The following is a 14315-nucleotide window of genomic DNA, read 5'->3' as shown; positions in this document are numbered from 1 at the left end:
AGCTTCCTTGGCAAGGTGCCACCCCCCCTCCCCCCATCTCTTCCTCATCCACCCTGGATGGAAAATGTTTCTATACTGGATTTTGCCTTACATCAGAGGCCTATTTCCACCTATAAAGGCCAGCATGACCTTGAACTCCAATCCTTATCCCCCACCTCTTGAGTGCTGGGATTACATAAGCGGCCGCCACATCCGGTTTAAGCGGTCTGGGGATTGAACCAAGGGCTTTGTGCACATGGAGCAAGCACTTTACCAACTGAGCTACATCCCAGCTCCTTCTCCTCCGAAGCCTTAAGTGAATATGGGGCTGGAGGTGGCGGGGTTGTGCATTGTGCGACTTAGAGCAGAATAAGGCCAGGTGGGGTCTGAGTTCCTTGGATCCAGCTCAGCCCACCTCAGAACGGAAGTATCGACACAGTTTTGTCAGCTGTGCAGAGAGCCGAGGTCGCAGATGTGCAGTGAAGCCTGACGGCAAACACCTGGCTGTGATCAGGAAGGGCTTGGGCCCACTCACCCAGCCCTCCCCACCCCCTTGCCCCTCTGTGCACTATTCCTCTGCCGGATCACCCATACCTTGTATCCTTGGATGTCTCCGTTCTGGCTGTCCAGCGGGGGTGGCTCCCAGGTCACATCCAGCTGTGTGGCTGTGGCACTGTGGATGGCCACGTTCTGTGGTGCTGCCGTGGGCACTGCAGGGCATGGAGGTTGGCGAGTGAGTGTTCAAGGGCATAAGCTATGGAAGAGGAGGTGGGCAAGGGCAGGGTGGGGACTCTCGAGGGCACACTCACCTGCCTCCCCGACAAAAACCTCTTGTGGGGGGCTCAAGGGTCCCTCGCCCACGGCGTTGTACACACTCATCCGGATCTCGTACCGCCTGTGCTTACTCAGATCTATGGGTAAGAGTGGGGGGTCAGGAACACAGAGGTCACAGAGCCTATGGAATGCATCCTCCACTGGGGCTGGAGCTACAGGGGAGGGGGGAGGCATAGCTACCACCCTAGCACCCCATGTGACACCAGGGAGGAAACAGCTAAGTGGCAAGCCTCACCCTGCCAACACGAATATGCAATGCAAAGCCTACGCCTGCTCTAGGGTCACAAACACAATGGAATCTCCAATTGACTAGTGTTGAGACTGAAGGGGGCAGCATTAAGAGTCCTGGCCACCCTGGGCGGAGGAGGTTCGAGCCTTCCTTGCTTGTACTCTTCCCACAATGGCAGATGCAAACCACTTCTGCCATGTCCCTACCTGTCCCCATTCACCAGCTCTCTCTCTTACTTCCCTACTCTAATGGGGCCAGGGATGGAATCCAGTGTCTAATGGTAGAGGCTGAGCACAGGCTCTACCACTGAGTTAGACTCCAACTCAATGTTGTACTCCCCTGCCCCAGGCCCAGCCCTACTAGCTCAGTCCTAGTGGGGAAGTGTTTATGGAATGTGAATTTTTGGTGAAGAAATTCCATTTATTGGTCAGGTTTGAGGTGCTTGGTGGGGATGCCTGGTGAAGAGAAGCTGCTGTAAGAAAATGGGCTTTATCATCCTGGGTGGGATATGTCCTCTCATCCCCTACACTCTGTTGTCCCTGTCTCTCTCCCACCCTTGTTCCCCAGGGTGGCAGTTCTGTCATGGAGTCAGTTCAGGCTGAGGAGAGGAGGGAAGTCTAGACTCTGAGGTTGTTTTTTCCTGATTAGAAGGCCTTGTGCCTGTGAGCAGAGGAAAGTGAGGCTTCAGAAATGGAGAAGGGGCAGAGGTGAGCCACACAAGGACAGGCTGGAGGTTGCTAGAGTCCATCCAGGCGCCTCAGACATGGCTAGAGAGACAGTGAGGGCCAACATGCCTTCCGTAGGTCAAGTCAGGCAACAGCAACAGACCCCTGCCTGCCTGCCCTGTCGCATGCTCTTCCTCCTGTTGACCTGCTGACCCTTTATCCATTCAAGCCTATAGACTTTCTTTGCTACTTAAAGCATGTAGAGGGTAGGCTTGGAGCAGTCTCCTCCAAAACGTCTCCTGCTTCATCTGCTTAAAAGCTGTATGTGTGGTAGGAGGTCCTGTTCAAGCACTGTGGATGGGGGCGCTGGTTAGTTTATTTTATTTTATATTTTTGTCAGCTTGACTCAGCTATCCAAGAAGAGGAGACCTCCATTGAGAACAGGCTTCCATCAGATTGGCCTGTAGCTAAGTATGTGGGGGCATTCTCCTGATTAATGATTAATGTGGAAAGGCCCAGCCTATTGTGGGCGGTGCTATCCCTGGGCACGTGGTCCTGGGAGGTATAAGAAAGCAAGGTGAGAAAGCCATGGGAGCAATCTAGTAAGCAACGTTCCTCTATGGCTTCTGCTCTTTCCTGCCCTGTGTGGCTTCCCTCAGTGCAAGCCAGATAAACCCTTTCCTCAAGTTGCTTTCATCATGGTCTTTACCATAGCAACAGAAAGTAAGCAAGGAAAGTGGGTTGGCCTGGTGGGTCCAGGTATTCTTGAGGACCCCCTCCCCATCCCATCCCAGGAGGCCTGGGTCATGATGGACCACCATGCAAAGGGACTTACTGTCCAGCTCGTACTGCGTGAGGCTGGGCCGGGTCAGGTTCCGCATGGAGTACAAGGCTGGGGGGCAGGAGGTGAGAGGCCAGGGAGACAGCAGACAGAGGTTAGTGTACACAGGCACCCCTCCCCCTCCCCGGGAACCCAGGCCTGCGGCAGAATGACAAGGCTGGCGATGGAGCGGGCAGGGGGACTGCTTCCAATTCCTGGTGCTGAGTCAGGGGCCAGATAGAAGTTGAGGAGGGGTAGATCTTAAAACATTGATATCCCTATCTTGGTGTACACTGACCAAGGTCATGGGGGAGCCTCTCAGAGCCTGGCAACCCTGAAGGCAGTTCTGGGGGACCCTTTTATCCCACTGGCTCCCCAGGTTCAACTTTGGAGCTCTGGGCAAACCCCGGTGAAATACTGGTGTCTTGAATTTCCTCATATAAACCAGAAACAATTTTATCGTCGAGAAATATGAGTGGATTAGATGTGGGGCATATAAAATCACACTCACAGGCAGACATTGGCCAAAATAAACAAATAAATAAAGATAAGAAAATAACATGAGCTGTTGGATTGGGTATTTCTGTGGGGTTCTTTGGTTTACTGTCCCTCCTCTCTATGTTCAGTCATTTTGATGTCTGTGAACATCCCTGAAAGCAAAGGCTCCACAGGCTTTGGAGATAATGGGACACAACACGGTAGGCCACAGTGACCCAGGTTGCTTCCTCTCTCCTGCTAACTTCTCTTTTGGTGAAGAGTGTGGTTCCCCCTCCTCATCCTTACATGTCCTCCTCTTTCCTGCCTGCCTCCCTCTTCCTTCCTGGAACAGACATGGAACCCTGTGGAATCCACATTCATGGCATACCCAGGCTGCATCCTTGGCTCAGCCTCCTGCTCTTTTGCTATGTTAACACCACAGACTACTTGCCTCTGTACCCCTCATACCTCCTATAGCCAGGCCATCACCTCTATGCTCCCATTATCTCCTACAAACCCAAAGTCCACTCACACACTTCTCTTGATCATGCCTTTCCCAGAATCCTCTCTCCCTGGAATTTCCACCTGAATGTCCTCCTTTTCTCTGCTTCTATACTTGAAGGCTGGCTTCTTTGGCCATAAGGTCTGGGTGGTGGCTTCCTGGGGAATAGGAGGGGGTCTTGACTGTAGTTCTGGGTGGGGGTCTAGATGTGGAGGCCAATGGTCTTTCTAAGCTGGTGGCTCCCCCCTCCGCACATTTGCCTGCCTAACCTTCCATATCAAGAGAGCCCTTTGGAACTCTTCTGGAACATTCTCCCACCGTGTGTCAATGACCCTTGACATCTACATCAGGGTTTAGTTATTGAATGCCTGATTCTTCCTCCATCAGACTGACCCAAGAGTTCAGGGACCCTGTCTGCTGAACCACTGGTGTGCCCAGAGTATCTTGGAGTATATAGAAGATGCTCAGTAAATGCTCAGCAAGTAAATGAATGGGGTAAGGAGAGGAACACAAAAAGGAGTGAGGCAGGGTTGCAGGTTAGCAGACTGAAGGAAGTTGGGAGCTTCAGAGCAGGGAGGTGGGCATGCCTACCCTCACCCTCCCTAAGGCCTTAGGAGTGCTACTCACAGGTGAGCTCAGCCCACTTGGCCCCCGGGTTGTTGATGCCTCGTAGAGTGAAGCCCCTGAGCCCTTCATAGAGCAGCTCCCGGTACCGGATTCGAAAGCCCAGGAGGATGCCATTGATCTTGTCCTCAGGCGGAGGCTACAGGTATGAGGGTGAAACATGGGGAGGGGCCTTACTATTGCTCACCTTACTCCACTCTCTCTGCTCATCACACCTCCCACAGCCACAGAGCAGGGGCCGTGTCCCAGCCAGAAAAGGAAACCGGGATAGCTTCTGGCTTTTCCAAGGAGGCTGTTAACAGTCTCTTAGAGGTGGAGAAGGGCAGGAATCAACCGCACAATCCCCCTTTCTGCAGTGCAGGAAACACACCCAGAGAAACTAAGGTACCTGACCATGGTCACACAGCAGTGATAAGACCTGAAAGCACATCTCTGGAGTCAGCAGCCATTGCTTGTCCAGGAACCCTGTGAGCCACATCTGGCCTCCCCGGGCTGTTGCCTCTAGCACTTCCTGGTGTCTCCCATGAGCTGAGCCCTCTGCCTACATGACAGCTTGTACAAGGATGTGCATGCCCTGTGTGTGGCCTCTCTCTCCTCCTTTGTTTTGCCCCTGTCCTTGGCTGAGCTGGAGAGATGGGCTTTTTGCCAAGTGGAAACTATTTTCTTTATGATACCTCTTTTAAGAAATTTGATGAAATGGTTCAGCCTTTTTATTAGCTCTGTAATTGCTTCCTTGGCTGCTGTGGCCATTGCCTGGCTCTTTTGTCAGGGTATCTCATCTGCTCCAGCCTCCCTGGCTCATATGTGGCTGCCAGGTCATTTCTACTGAGGGGGTGTCCCCTCGGGGATCGCAGGCCTCAGCTGTACAAGGATTGCCAGATCCTCAGATCCTGAGAAGTAGGGACAGGCACTAGCCTTTTTTGGGGGCCTCTGTGGGTGACACACTGAGCCCGAGTCTGGCCTCCAGCGAATGCATGGGCATCCTGGTAAACAGTTCTCACCACAGAGCAGGCAGCTGCGAGAGACTATCTGGACAGGGGGATTGATTCCTCTCATAATAATGGTCATGGGTCTCTACTGGGAAGCCTGCCACTGACCTCTGGGTCTGGGCTTTATGGAGCCTTGGGGAGTCCTCAGAGCCCCCAGGTGCTTTTCTGCATATAGATTCGACAGTTCTGGAGGCATGAAACTAACCCTGTCACTTGAGCTCGGTGACAGGATTAGTGACCCATGACCACGTGTATCTAGTGCTCTGGGCCTTGCACACATTTTGATCTCCCACAGCTTGCCTTCTGCTCTTGGGACATAGAACAGAGGCAGAAGCAGCCAGGGTGGGGACTGGTGGGTTTTCTGGTCCCAGCCAAGAGCTTATTTGAGTCTTTGGAAGTGAACCCACCCTGTCTACCTAGCCTTACCTGCCATCGGATTAGCACAGAGGTGGTGGTATGAGGGGTCACTGACAGGATGGTGGGTGCCTCATCTGGGGCTGTGGAGAGAGGCAGAGGAGTGGACGCTGGGGTCAGCACCACACAGAAACACACAGTGACCAGATCCTGCCGATGCTGGTTGGCTAGGTTGGTCCTGCTTAAGTTATCCTGGACACCCATTAATCCAATTTCCTCAGAACAAACAGCCAGGGTGAAGTAAGGGTCTTGGAGTTCCTCAAACCTATAGAACTCAGGTTGTTGTTAGGTGCAGGGTTAGGGTGGGCATCTAGTCACACTTCCTGCTAGCTGGAGGAATGTCAGAGAAAAAAATGAACTCATATTCCAGGCTGGGTTTAGAACCCTGAGCCATGGGCAAAATACTGTTTGTCCCAAACCTCTGGGCATTCTGGCCTGGAGGCAGACAGGCCTAGCAGGCCTACTGAGTCATCTCTCACCCTCACGGGCCCCTCCCACAGAAGAACCCTTCATGCCCAGGGAAGCAACCAGGGCCAAAAGCAAGAGGCTCAAGCAGGGAGGTGGCACCGACCGGCCTGCAGGGTGGTCAGCGATTCTGACTCTTCACTGAATTCGCTGTCCCCGATGTCATTGGTCGCCTTCACTCGGAACTTGTAGGATGTGAAGGGTTTGAGTCTGTGGAGGGAATGGGGGTGGCGAGGGCAGTGAACAACGTGTCAACTAGGATTCGTGTGTGAACAATCCCCCCCCCGCCCCAGGCTCATGTGTTGAAGACATGGGTCCCAGTTGGTGCGATTGTTTTGCGGAACGGGGAACTTGAGGAAGTGGGGCCTTGGTGGAGGAAGCACACCACTGGGACACGCACAGCTATCTGATGTCCCCTAGTTCTGTTTCCTGGCCACCATGAGACTCTGCCCCACCATCCTTTCACTTGCCCAAAACAAGAGACCTAGCTGGCCTGGGGCTGAAAGCTCTAAGGCCGTGTTCCCAGACAAATCCTTCCCACTTCCTCCAGGAGTCTGTCACCGTGAGGACAAGTCTGACTGACACAGTGTCCCTCCAGACCCAGTTCCACACCTGTATCATGGGGTCTCGTCTATCTCTGCTGGAAGAGGGGAGCCAGGGATGAAAGGGGGCATGGGTGCTGGCGTACGTCACACACACAGGTGGAAACGTGGAGGCTTTGGAAGGGGTCACACTCGGACAGACCCTGAGATCCTGAGTGCTCAGCCCAGGCCCCACCTCATCCCTGCTTAGGCTGCATCATGTCACTGTAATGGTAAGCCACACATCTCCAAACTCATGTTTACCCATGCTTTGGGGGCCACAAAAACATTCACACTTTCCTCTCCTCTCCACACAATTACATGCTTGCTACCCTGTAAGCTGCACCTCTTTTCCAGGAGTTAGAGAATTTTTTTGTGGGGGTGGGGGGGCAAGGTTCCCCGGAGAGAAAGGAAAATGATCTCTGTGAGCCTCATTTTCTATCCAACAAACGTCTTTCTTCTTGATTTACAGGGCTGGGGAAGGGGGAGAAAAGGCTTGCTCAAGTTCCAGGTCACGTCGACGGGAATGTGAAAAATACAACCACTGGGGAATTAGACTGAGGCCAGAGTTTTGGAGAGGTGCTTCAGGCCCGTATTAAAGATGGGAGGAGGACATGGACTGCTGGGAGAATCGCTAATGGAAGATGGCAAGTGCTTTGCTAAGGGGGCTTGGCTAGGCTCCACAGATAGGTAAGAGGCAACCCCAATGGGATTTCCAGAGGTGGGGAGAGAGCTGAAAGGGGTGAGTGTGGCTGGTGCTGTGAGCTGAGGAAGAAGTGGGTGATCAGCTGAAGGTGCTCCCAGAAGCCCCCCTCCCTCCTGCAAGGAGCAGGCGAGGTGCTGTCTCCAGTAGAGGAGGGAGCAGAGACCCAGGCGTGGACCCCACCTTACCTGTCCACAGTGAAGGCAGAGGCATTGTGGTTCACGGAGGCGGAGTGCAGTGCCCACCTGCCGCTGGGCAGTTCCCGGGTCTGGATGGTGTAGTAGCGTACGGGGGAGAGCCCATCGCTGCCTGGCTCCCAGCTCAGCAGCACGCTTCGAGCTTTCACATCTTCCTGCTGCACCACAGGCTTGCTAGGGGGCTGTGGGCGGTCTGGGAGGAAGGGTGGGGAATAGGTGAGACAATGGTGGTACTACTGGGTGGTGGTGGAGGCTGTCCTTTCTCAAGGGCAGGGAGATGGCGTCCTGAACTGGGGGCAGACACTTCCTCTCTTTCTCACTTCGGTGTTTCTGGGCCTTCCATGGTTTCTGCTTAGCTTCCAAAGCCCTAGGTGCCTAGAGAGTCATGCCTCTTAGAGCAGCCCCTGGCTACTGACCCTTTTGCTTTTGCTCATCATGGAGATGGCTCCTACATTTTGCCTGACTGAGAGGAGTGGGGCCATGCTTCCCTGTGGGAGTTCATTCCCATCATCCCCTGCTCCACTTCCCTCCTTCATTAGCTATTTTCCTACCCTAGATGACAGGCTTCCAAAGTCTCAGTACTCTAGGCCTTGGACTTGATGTTGCTTTGTGGTAGGGTTACTTTATGACTGTGGAAACCTTTGTGGAGCCCTCCCTCACCCCCAATCAATGTCAGGAGCACGTTCCTCCACCTAGAGCACCCAGATGTATCCAGATGTTGCCCCATATTTCCTAACAGCAAAGAGGCCCTTGGAGGAAATTCACTATCTTACTGCCTCCACCCCATGACATTTTCTAACAGATCGCCTTTAGCCCTTCTGGGGTTTCAGGCTTGTATTTAGGGAACCCACTTTCAGTCAAGGTCTCACTCAGGGTAGTGAGGCAGTGGGCAGATCAGACTCCAGGACCTAGCCCAGAGCTAGCCCAGCTGGTCAAGGATAGGGATATGAAGGGGACTAGAGGATGGAGGATGATCATCAAGTATCTCTTTAGTATCATTTATTTTTATTTTAATAGAATCTTGCATATCCTAGGCTGGCCTCAAACTTGCTACATAGCTAAGGATGACCTTGATCTTCTGATCTTCCTGCTTGGACTCCCAATGGCTAGGATTACAGGTGTGCATCACATCTGATTCTGCAGTGCTGGACTTGAACCCACAGCTTCATGCATGTCAGGCAAGCACTCTTTCAATTGAGGTATGCCTCAGCCTCTGCCTGTCCTTTAGGAACCTGGAGCAGAGTAGGATCCTAGGAAACCCTGGTTCAGCACTGTGAGATGGCCTGAGCCCTCGCTGACCTTGACCCCAACTGGAGTCCATTCTCTAGTGTAGACTAAAGCAATGTGGTTCCTCACTGCTTATTCCAGTCACCAACTAGGACAGTGCTAAGCCTCTGGGTGGGCTCCAGAGGTCCTCTTCAGTTCCCAGGCCTCCCCAGCCCCACGGGTACTCACCTCTCTTCTCTGTGGTCACCACCAAAGCCTCAGCAGCCTCTCCCCAGCCTTTGCGGGTCTGGGCTGTGATGCGGAATAGGTAGACAGACTCCGGTTTGAGGCCTGTGGCCATATACTGGCGGGCACTGGGCGCTAGGACCTCCACTGTGGCGGTGTTGGCTGTGGTGGCGTTGAGCCTGTGTGTGATCTGGTAGGCTATGGGGAAGAAAGGCAAAGGGCAATGATGGACAGCAGAGCAAACAGGCCCAGGACTCTGTAAATGGATTCATCTCTATGTGGCTACAGCAGCATGTGCCATTATGCCTCCCTGGTTCTTGCTTGGCTGTGTTTAAAAATGTAATAAATAATAATAATAATAATAATAATAATAATAATAGGTCTCCTGTCTAGGCTGTCCGACTGGCCTAGAACTGAAGGGCTGGTGCTATGGCAGTGTGGGGAGGGAGAAGCTTTGGTTGAATTCTTATACACGTTGTGTGTGTGTGTATGTATGTGTTTGTACATGTGTGTGCCTGTATGAATGTGAGCATGTTGAGTGAATCTTGCTTGGCCAAAGTTTACTAGCTAGGCATCTGACAAAGGACAGGCTGGAAGTATTGAGAAGATAAAGAGAATGAACACATAGTTCTTAAGAGATCTAAACCTTGGCCTTGCTCTCCTGCAAATACTGTGATGGGCAAAAATTTAGAGCAGGAAAACCAAGACTGATGGTCAGTATCCTTGACAACTCTTCACCTAGGAGGCAGGCCTGTGGGCATATTTTTGAGGGATTGTCGTGGTGACATCTTCTGATTTAGGAAGACCTGTCTTGATTGCACACATGGCCATTCTGTGAGTGGGGATCCTGGGCTGTATGGGTTGGGGAGTTGCTGAACAGCGTTCACTGGTTCAGGGCTCTGCCCTTGACAGTGAATGTGGTGTGACTAGCTCCTCAAGCTCCTCATGCTGTGGCTTTCCTGCCGGTGATGGGCTCTAGCCTGGAATTGCGTCTCAAAGAAGTCCTCTCTCCCTTAAGTTGCTTTTGCTGGAGTATTTTATCACAGCAACAGGAAAAGAAATGCGGATGAAGGCCAAGATATTATGATCACCAAGATAATATCACCACCATTACCACCATCATCATCATCACCGTCACCATTACCAACATCATCACCATGATCACCATCACGACCATCATCTCCATCTCCATCACCCTCATCATCATCATCATCTTCACCACCACCACCATTGTCACTTTGAGAGAAGGTCCTGCTTTGAACACCTAGCTGGGCTTGAACTTGCTATGTTGAGCAATCTGGACTCAAATTTTCCACAAACCCTCTGTCTTTCTGGGACTATACAATGGGACTAAACTACTCTTGGCTCTTCAGATTTCTTTCTTTCTTTCTTTCTTTCTTTCTTTCTTTCTTTCTTTCTTTCTTTCTTTCTTTCTTTCTCTCTCTCTCTTTCTTCCCTCCCTCCCTCCCTCCCTCCCTCCCTCCCTCCCTCCCTCCCTCCCTCCCTCCTTTCTTTCTTTCTTTCTTTCTTTCTTTCTTTCTTTCTTTCAATACAAGGTATGGTAGTTTGAATGAATAATTGTCTCCTATAAGCTCAGGGATTTGAACACTTGGTCCCCAGGTAGTGATACTATTTGGGGATGCTTAGGACTTATGGCCTTGCTGGAGGAAGTATGTCACTAGGGATGGACTTTGAGATTATATAGCTTCATCCTTCTTCCAGTTCATTCTTTCTGCTTTCTGTTAAAGATGTGATCACTCAGCCTCCTACTTTTGTCACCATCCTGCCACTTGCTTCTTCCCCTCCATGATAGACTCTTATCCCTCTGGAACTGTAAACTCAAATAAACTCTTTGCTTTTTGTCATGGTGTTTTGTTACTAATATACAAGGCCTCATGTAACCCAGGCTGGCCTTGAGTTTGCTGGGAGCAGAGGATGGCCTTGAACTCCCTACCCTCTTGCCTCCACCTCTCAAGTGTTGAGGTAATAAGTGTGGACACCATGACTGACTCATCAGATCCTATTTTTCGGGGCCTAAGGATACTTCCTGGGCCTGTCCTATCTCTGCTTTTCTTACCCATCTTGCCACCTCCTCTTCCCTTCCTAGGAAGGGATTCAGAAAAGGGTGAGGACTTACCCAGAATGATACCATTTGGGGCTGCGGGGGGCTGCCAGATGAGCCGCACAGATGTAGTTCTCACCTCTGGAAACAGGATGCCCATGGGTGGGCCTGGTACTAGGGGAAACAGAAGCAAGAGGGTGAGGCTGCTGTTTTGTCCCAAACCCAGTCCAGGCTGGGCTGAGCAGTGAGGGAAGGGACATCCATTAGTTCATCGAATCCCTGTGTAGTTAATACCTCCTAGCAAATGATCACAAAAGAGTATCTACCTCAGAATCGGGGTCATTTTACAGGACCAGGAAGGTGAGATGAGATATGTGCACCCCTCAGACAGGCCTTAGCTATTTGGGGAGGGCCCAAGATCCCAGCGTCCTTGAGCTCCATGTGTCCATGCTCGGGCTTTCGGAGTGGGCAGGTGTGTGTTCTTGGTTTTAAAATCTGTGTTGGGATGATCTGGGACCTCGGCCAGGACTTCACCCAGGGCTTTCCAGACCCCAGCCTTGTCTCCCTCCTCCTGAGGTAGCTGTGACGGGTTGGAAAATGCTCACCCTGAACCTGCAGGTATTCTCTCTCCGCACCCAGCTCTGGACTCCTGGCATTTGGAAGCCTAGGAGAGGCCCAAGGGTACCCTCAGACTCTGTGTGGCCTTGTTCCCCAGCTCCATCTCCTATGTGTCTTGGAGATGGACAAAGTGAAGCTGTGGCTGGAGCCCAAAATGGTGTGGATGGGAGGTCAGGGTGAGATGGGGACACGGTGAGGGATCTGCTGGCAGGGGAGGGGGGCACGCCTCCTGTGACGCTTCATTCCAGCCCAGAATGTCAAGGAGATGAGATGTGTAAACTCGAACTTGGCCTTCTAGGTCGTCATGTGGGTATATTTGTCAAGGCAGGAGGATAGAACATATTTAATTTAACAGCTCATTAGCTTGATTTATAGTTAGAATATACAGACATACGGTACCGGGGCTTCCTTCCGCACTTGTCTGGGCCTTGCAAATGTTTGTGCTTGGGCAGGCCATTCTGCTGTGTGTGGGAGAACGGAGGGGTAGAGAACTGTCAGTCTGAGACTGGGATTCAACTGTATTCAGAGCTCTGCTGGTGTCACTGTTTTGCAAACAGGACCAGGAGGCTCATGCATGCCCTGGTAGTAGTTAGACTTTTGCTCTCTCACAGATTTTGCTCAAAGCAGTCTTGCCCCAGGTGAAACAAAACAAAAACAAAAACAAAAATAACAAACTAATACCAAATCTTTGTACTATTTACTTGTCCTACAGAGGTACCATGGAGTCAGATGGAGTCAGATATCCGACTGTCCTCACCTGGTCCTTTCCTCCCCCTTTCCCTTATTGGCTATGAATAGCATCCTCTTGCCCTGGGCTGGTTGCCTCTGGTGGCTCCATTTTTCACAGAAAAAGGCTGAGACTGGGGATCATTGTGAGGCAGGGCTTGAGGGCAGGATGAGGGGTGGACCCTCTGGGTTCACTGGGATGTGGACTTACCATCATCTAGTGTCCGCTCCAGAATGGGAGGGTGGCTGGGGCTGCCGTCACCGATACGTGTGAAGGCCAGAACCTGGACCTCGTAGAGCACATACTTGCCCAGGCCTGTGAGCTGGGCACTGCGAGATGAGTTGCCTTCTACCAGCCAGAACCGGGGCTGAGAGTCTGAGTCCTTCTCCTTATACCTCACCTACAGTTGCCAAGACAGACAAGGGCCTCAGCACTGGTCTGACCCTGCCAGCCTCCTTCTGGGGCAGGTGCGCTGGGAAAGGCTTGGCCCCAAAGGGTCATCTGCAAAGCTACTGTTCTTGGAAGGCGTAAGACACAAGGGTAGACCCAGCTTCTCAGCTGGAAGTCCCTGAAGGCCTGCTTAAGGCTGCAGTGTGATTGTGACAGAGGTGTCACACTAGTCTATGATTCTCACCTTTCAGGCGAGGGCTAGGCCACATGTCCACATGTTCACATATATGGTCACGTGACCACACGGCCCAGAACGGTTTGGAAAGGGATTCTAGAAGATAACAGAAACCAGACTGGCTCCCTTAGGGCTGAGGGCAAGGCTCAGGGCCTCCCAGCTCAACCTCCTGAAAAAGGGGATCAGCTTGAAAGACCCCCTCATCACTCATTGGCTGTCTCCCTACCCCTAAGAGAGGACTTCCTGGTTGCTGTGGTGACTGGTGGATGGGAAGCTAGGCATCTGTGAGGCAGAGGGAGACCCAGGGGGAAAAAAAGATAAAGACAGGAAATCTTGGGGTAGTGGCCTGAGGAAGATGCTACAGCCCCCCCCCCCCTTTTGATCCCAATACCCACCTTGTAGCCCAGCACCAGGCCGTTGCGATCTGCCTCTGGGATCTCACTCCATCGGACCAGCATGCTGCTGGAGGTAGTGGCCAGCGCCGACACATTGGTGGGGCCAGAGGATGGGACTGTGGGAGACAGGGGTGAAGAGGAAAATTAAAGACCCAAAGACGACCCCATGGTGGGCTGTGGGAAGTGGAGCAAGGATGTGGAGGCCAACCAGAGAGCCGGCTCCATGTTGCCAGCTCGGTGGGAGAAAAGATACTAGAGGCAGACCACAGCAGCAGATGATCCTAGGATGGTTTAGAGATGTTGCAGACAAGGTTTCTGGGGTCAGCTTTTCCTCCCTTTTTCTCTTCTGGGGATGTGAGGGATAAGACAGGGTCTCATGTACCCCAGGCTGGTTTTGAATTCGCTATGTTGTCAGGAATGATCTTGAACTTCTGATCCCCTCTACCTCTCAAGTGCTGGGATGAGAGGTTTCAATCACCGCATCTAGTTTATGCTGGAGATGCGATCTAGGGCACCCTAGGCAAGTACTCTAGGAAGTGAATTACATTTTCAGCCCTGCTTCCCTCATTTTTATCTGCTCAGCATAACCTTATTTTATTGGTTCTTATTATTGTTACTGTTATTTTGTGTGTACCTGTGGTGGGCGTGAAGGCGTGTATAAATGCAGGGCAGAGGATAACCTCAGATTTAGCTGGTTCTCTTTTTACCACCAGGCTCATATGACAAGTGTCTTTCCTGGTTGAGCCATCTCGCTGTCTACCCTCACATGTTTTTAAGACAAGGTCTCACGATGTAGCTTAGCTGGCCTTGAACTCAGGAATTTAGCCTACTCTGCTTCCAGAATAATTTTGGATGACCTTGCAGTTCCAGCCAGCCAACACACACACACACACACACACACACACACACACACACACACACACACACACACTCACTCCCCCCTCCCCAGGCAGTGTA

At 51.9% G+C, this 14315-nt stretch overlaps 1 protein-coding gene across 2 annotated transcripts in view; it reads right to left on the bottom strand.

Annotated features, from left to right (window-relative positions):
• The window catches only part of Sdk2 (sidekick cell adhesion molecule 2), a 271968-nt gene that overhangs the window by 35248 nt on the left and 222405 nt on the right, over positions 1–14315 (bottom strand). The window contains exons 26-36 of one of the 2 annotated variants that reach the window (XM_060386445.1): positions 13359–13474; positions 12549–12738; positions 11069–11167; positions 8935–9129; positions 7471–7672; positions 6105–6208; positions 5546–5616; positions 4134–4269; positions 2543–2599; positions 789–890; positions 574–689 (exon numbers count right to left, since the gene is read on the bottom strand). In XM_060386445.1, the coding sequence (XP_060242428.1) occupies positions 574–689; positions 789–890; positions 2543–2599; positions 4134–4269; positions 5546–5616; positions 6105–6208; positions 7471–7672; positions 8935–9129; positions 11069–11167; positions 12549–12738; positions 13359–13474 (1388 nt within the window). The remainder of the gene's footprint in view (positions 1–573; positions 690–788; positions 891–2542; positions 2600–4133; positions 4270–5545; positions 5617–6104; positions 6209–7470; positions 7673–8934; positions 9130–11068; positions 11168–12548; positions 12739–13358; positions 13475–14315) is intronic. The other variant, XM_021634998.2, reaches the window with a different exon arrangement.

The sequence above is a fragment of the Meriones unguiculatus genome, chromosome 7, assembly GCF_030254825.1.
Source record: "Meriones unguiculatus strain TT.TT164.6M chromosome 7, Bangor_MerUng_6.1, whole genome shotgun sequence".
Classification (NCBI taxonomy): domain Eukaryota; kingdom Metazoa; phylum Chordata; class Mammalia; order Rodentia; family Muridae; genus Meriones; species Meriones unguiculatus.
This window is presented reverse-complemented; position numbering and strand designations above follow the sequence as displayed.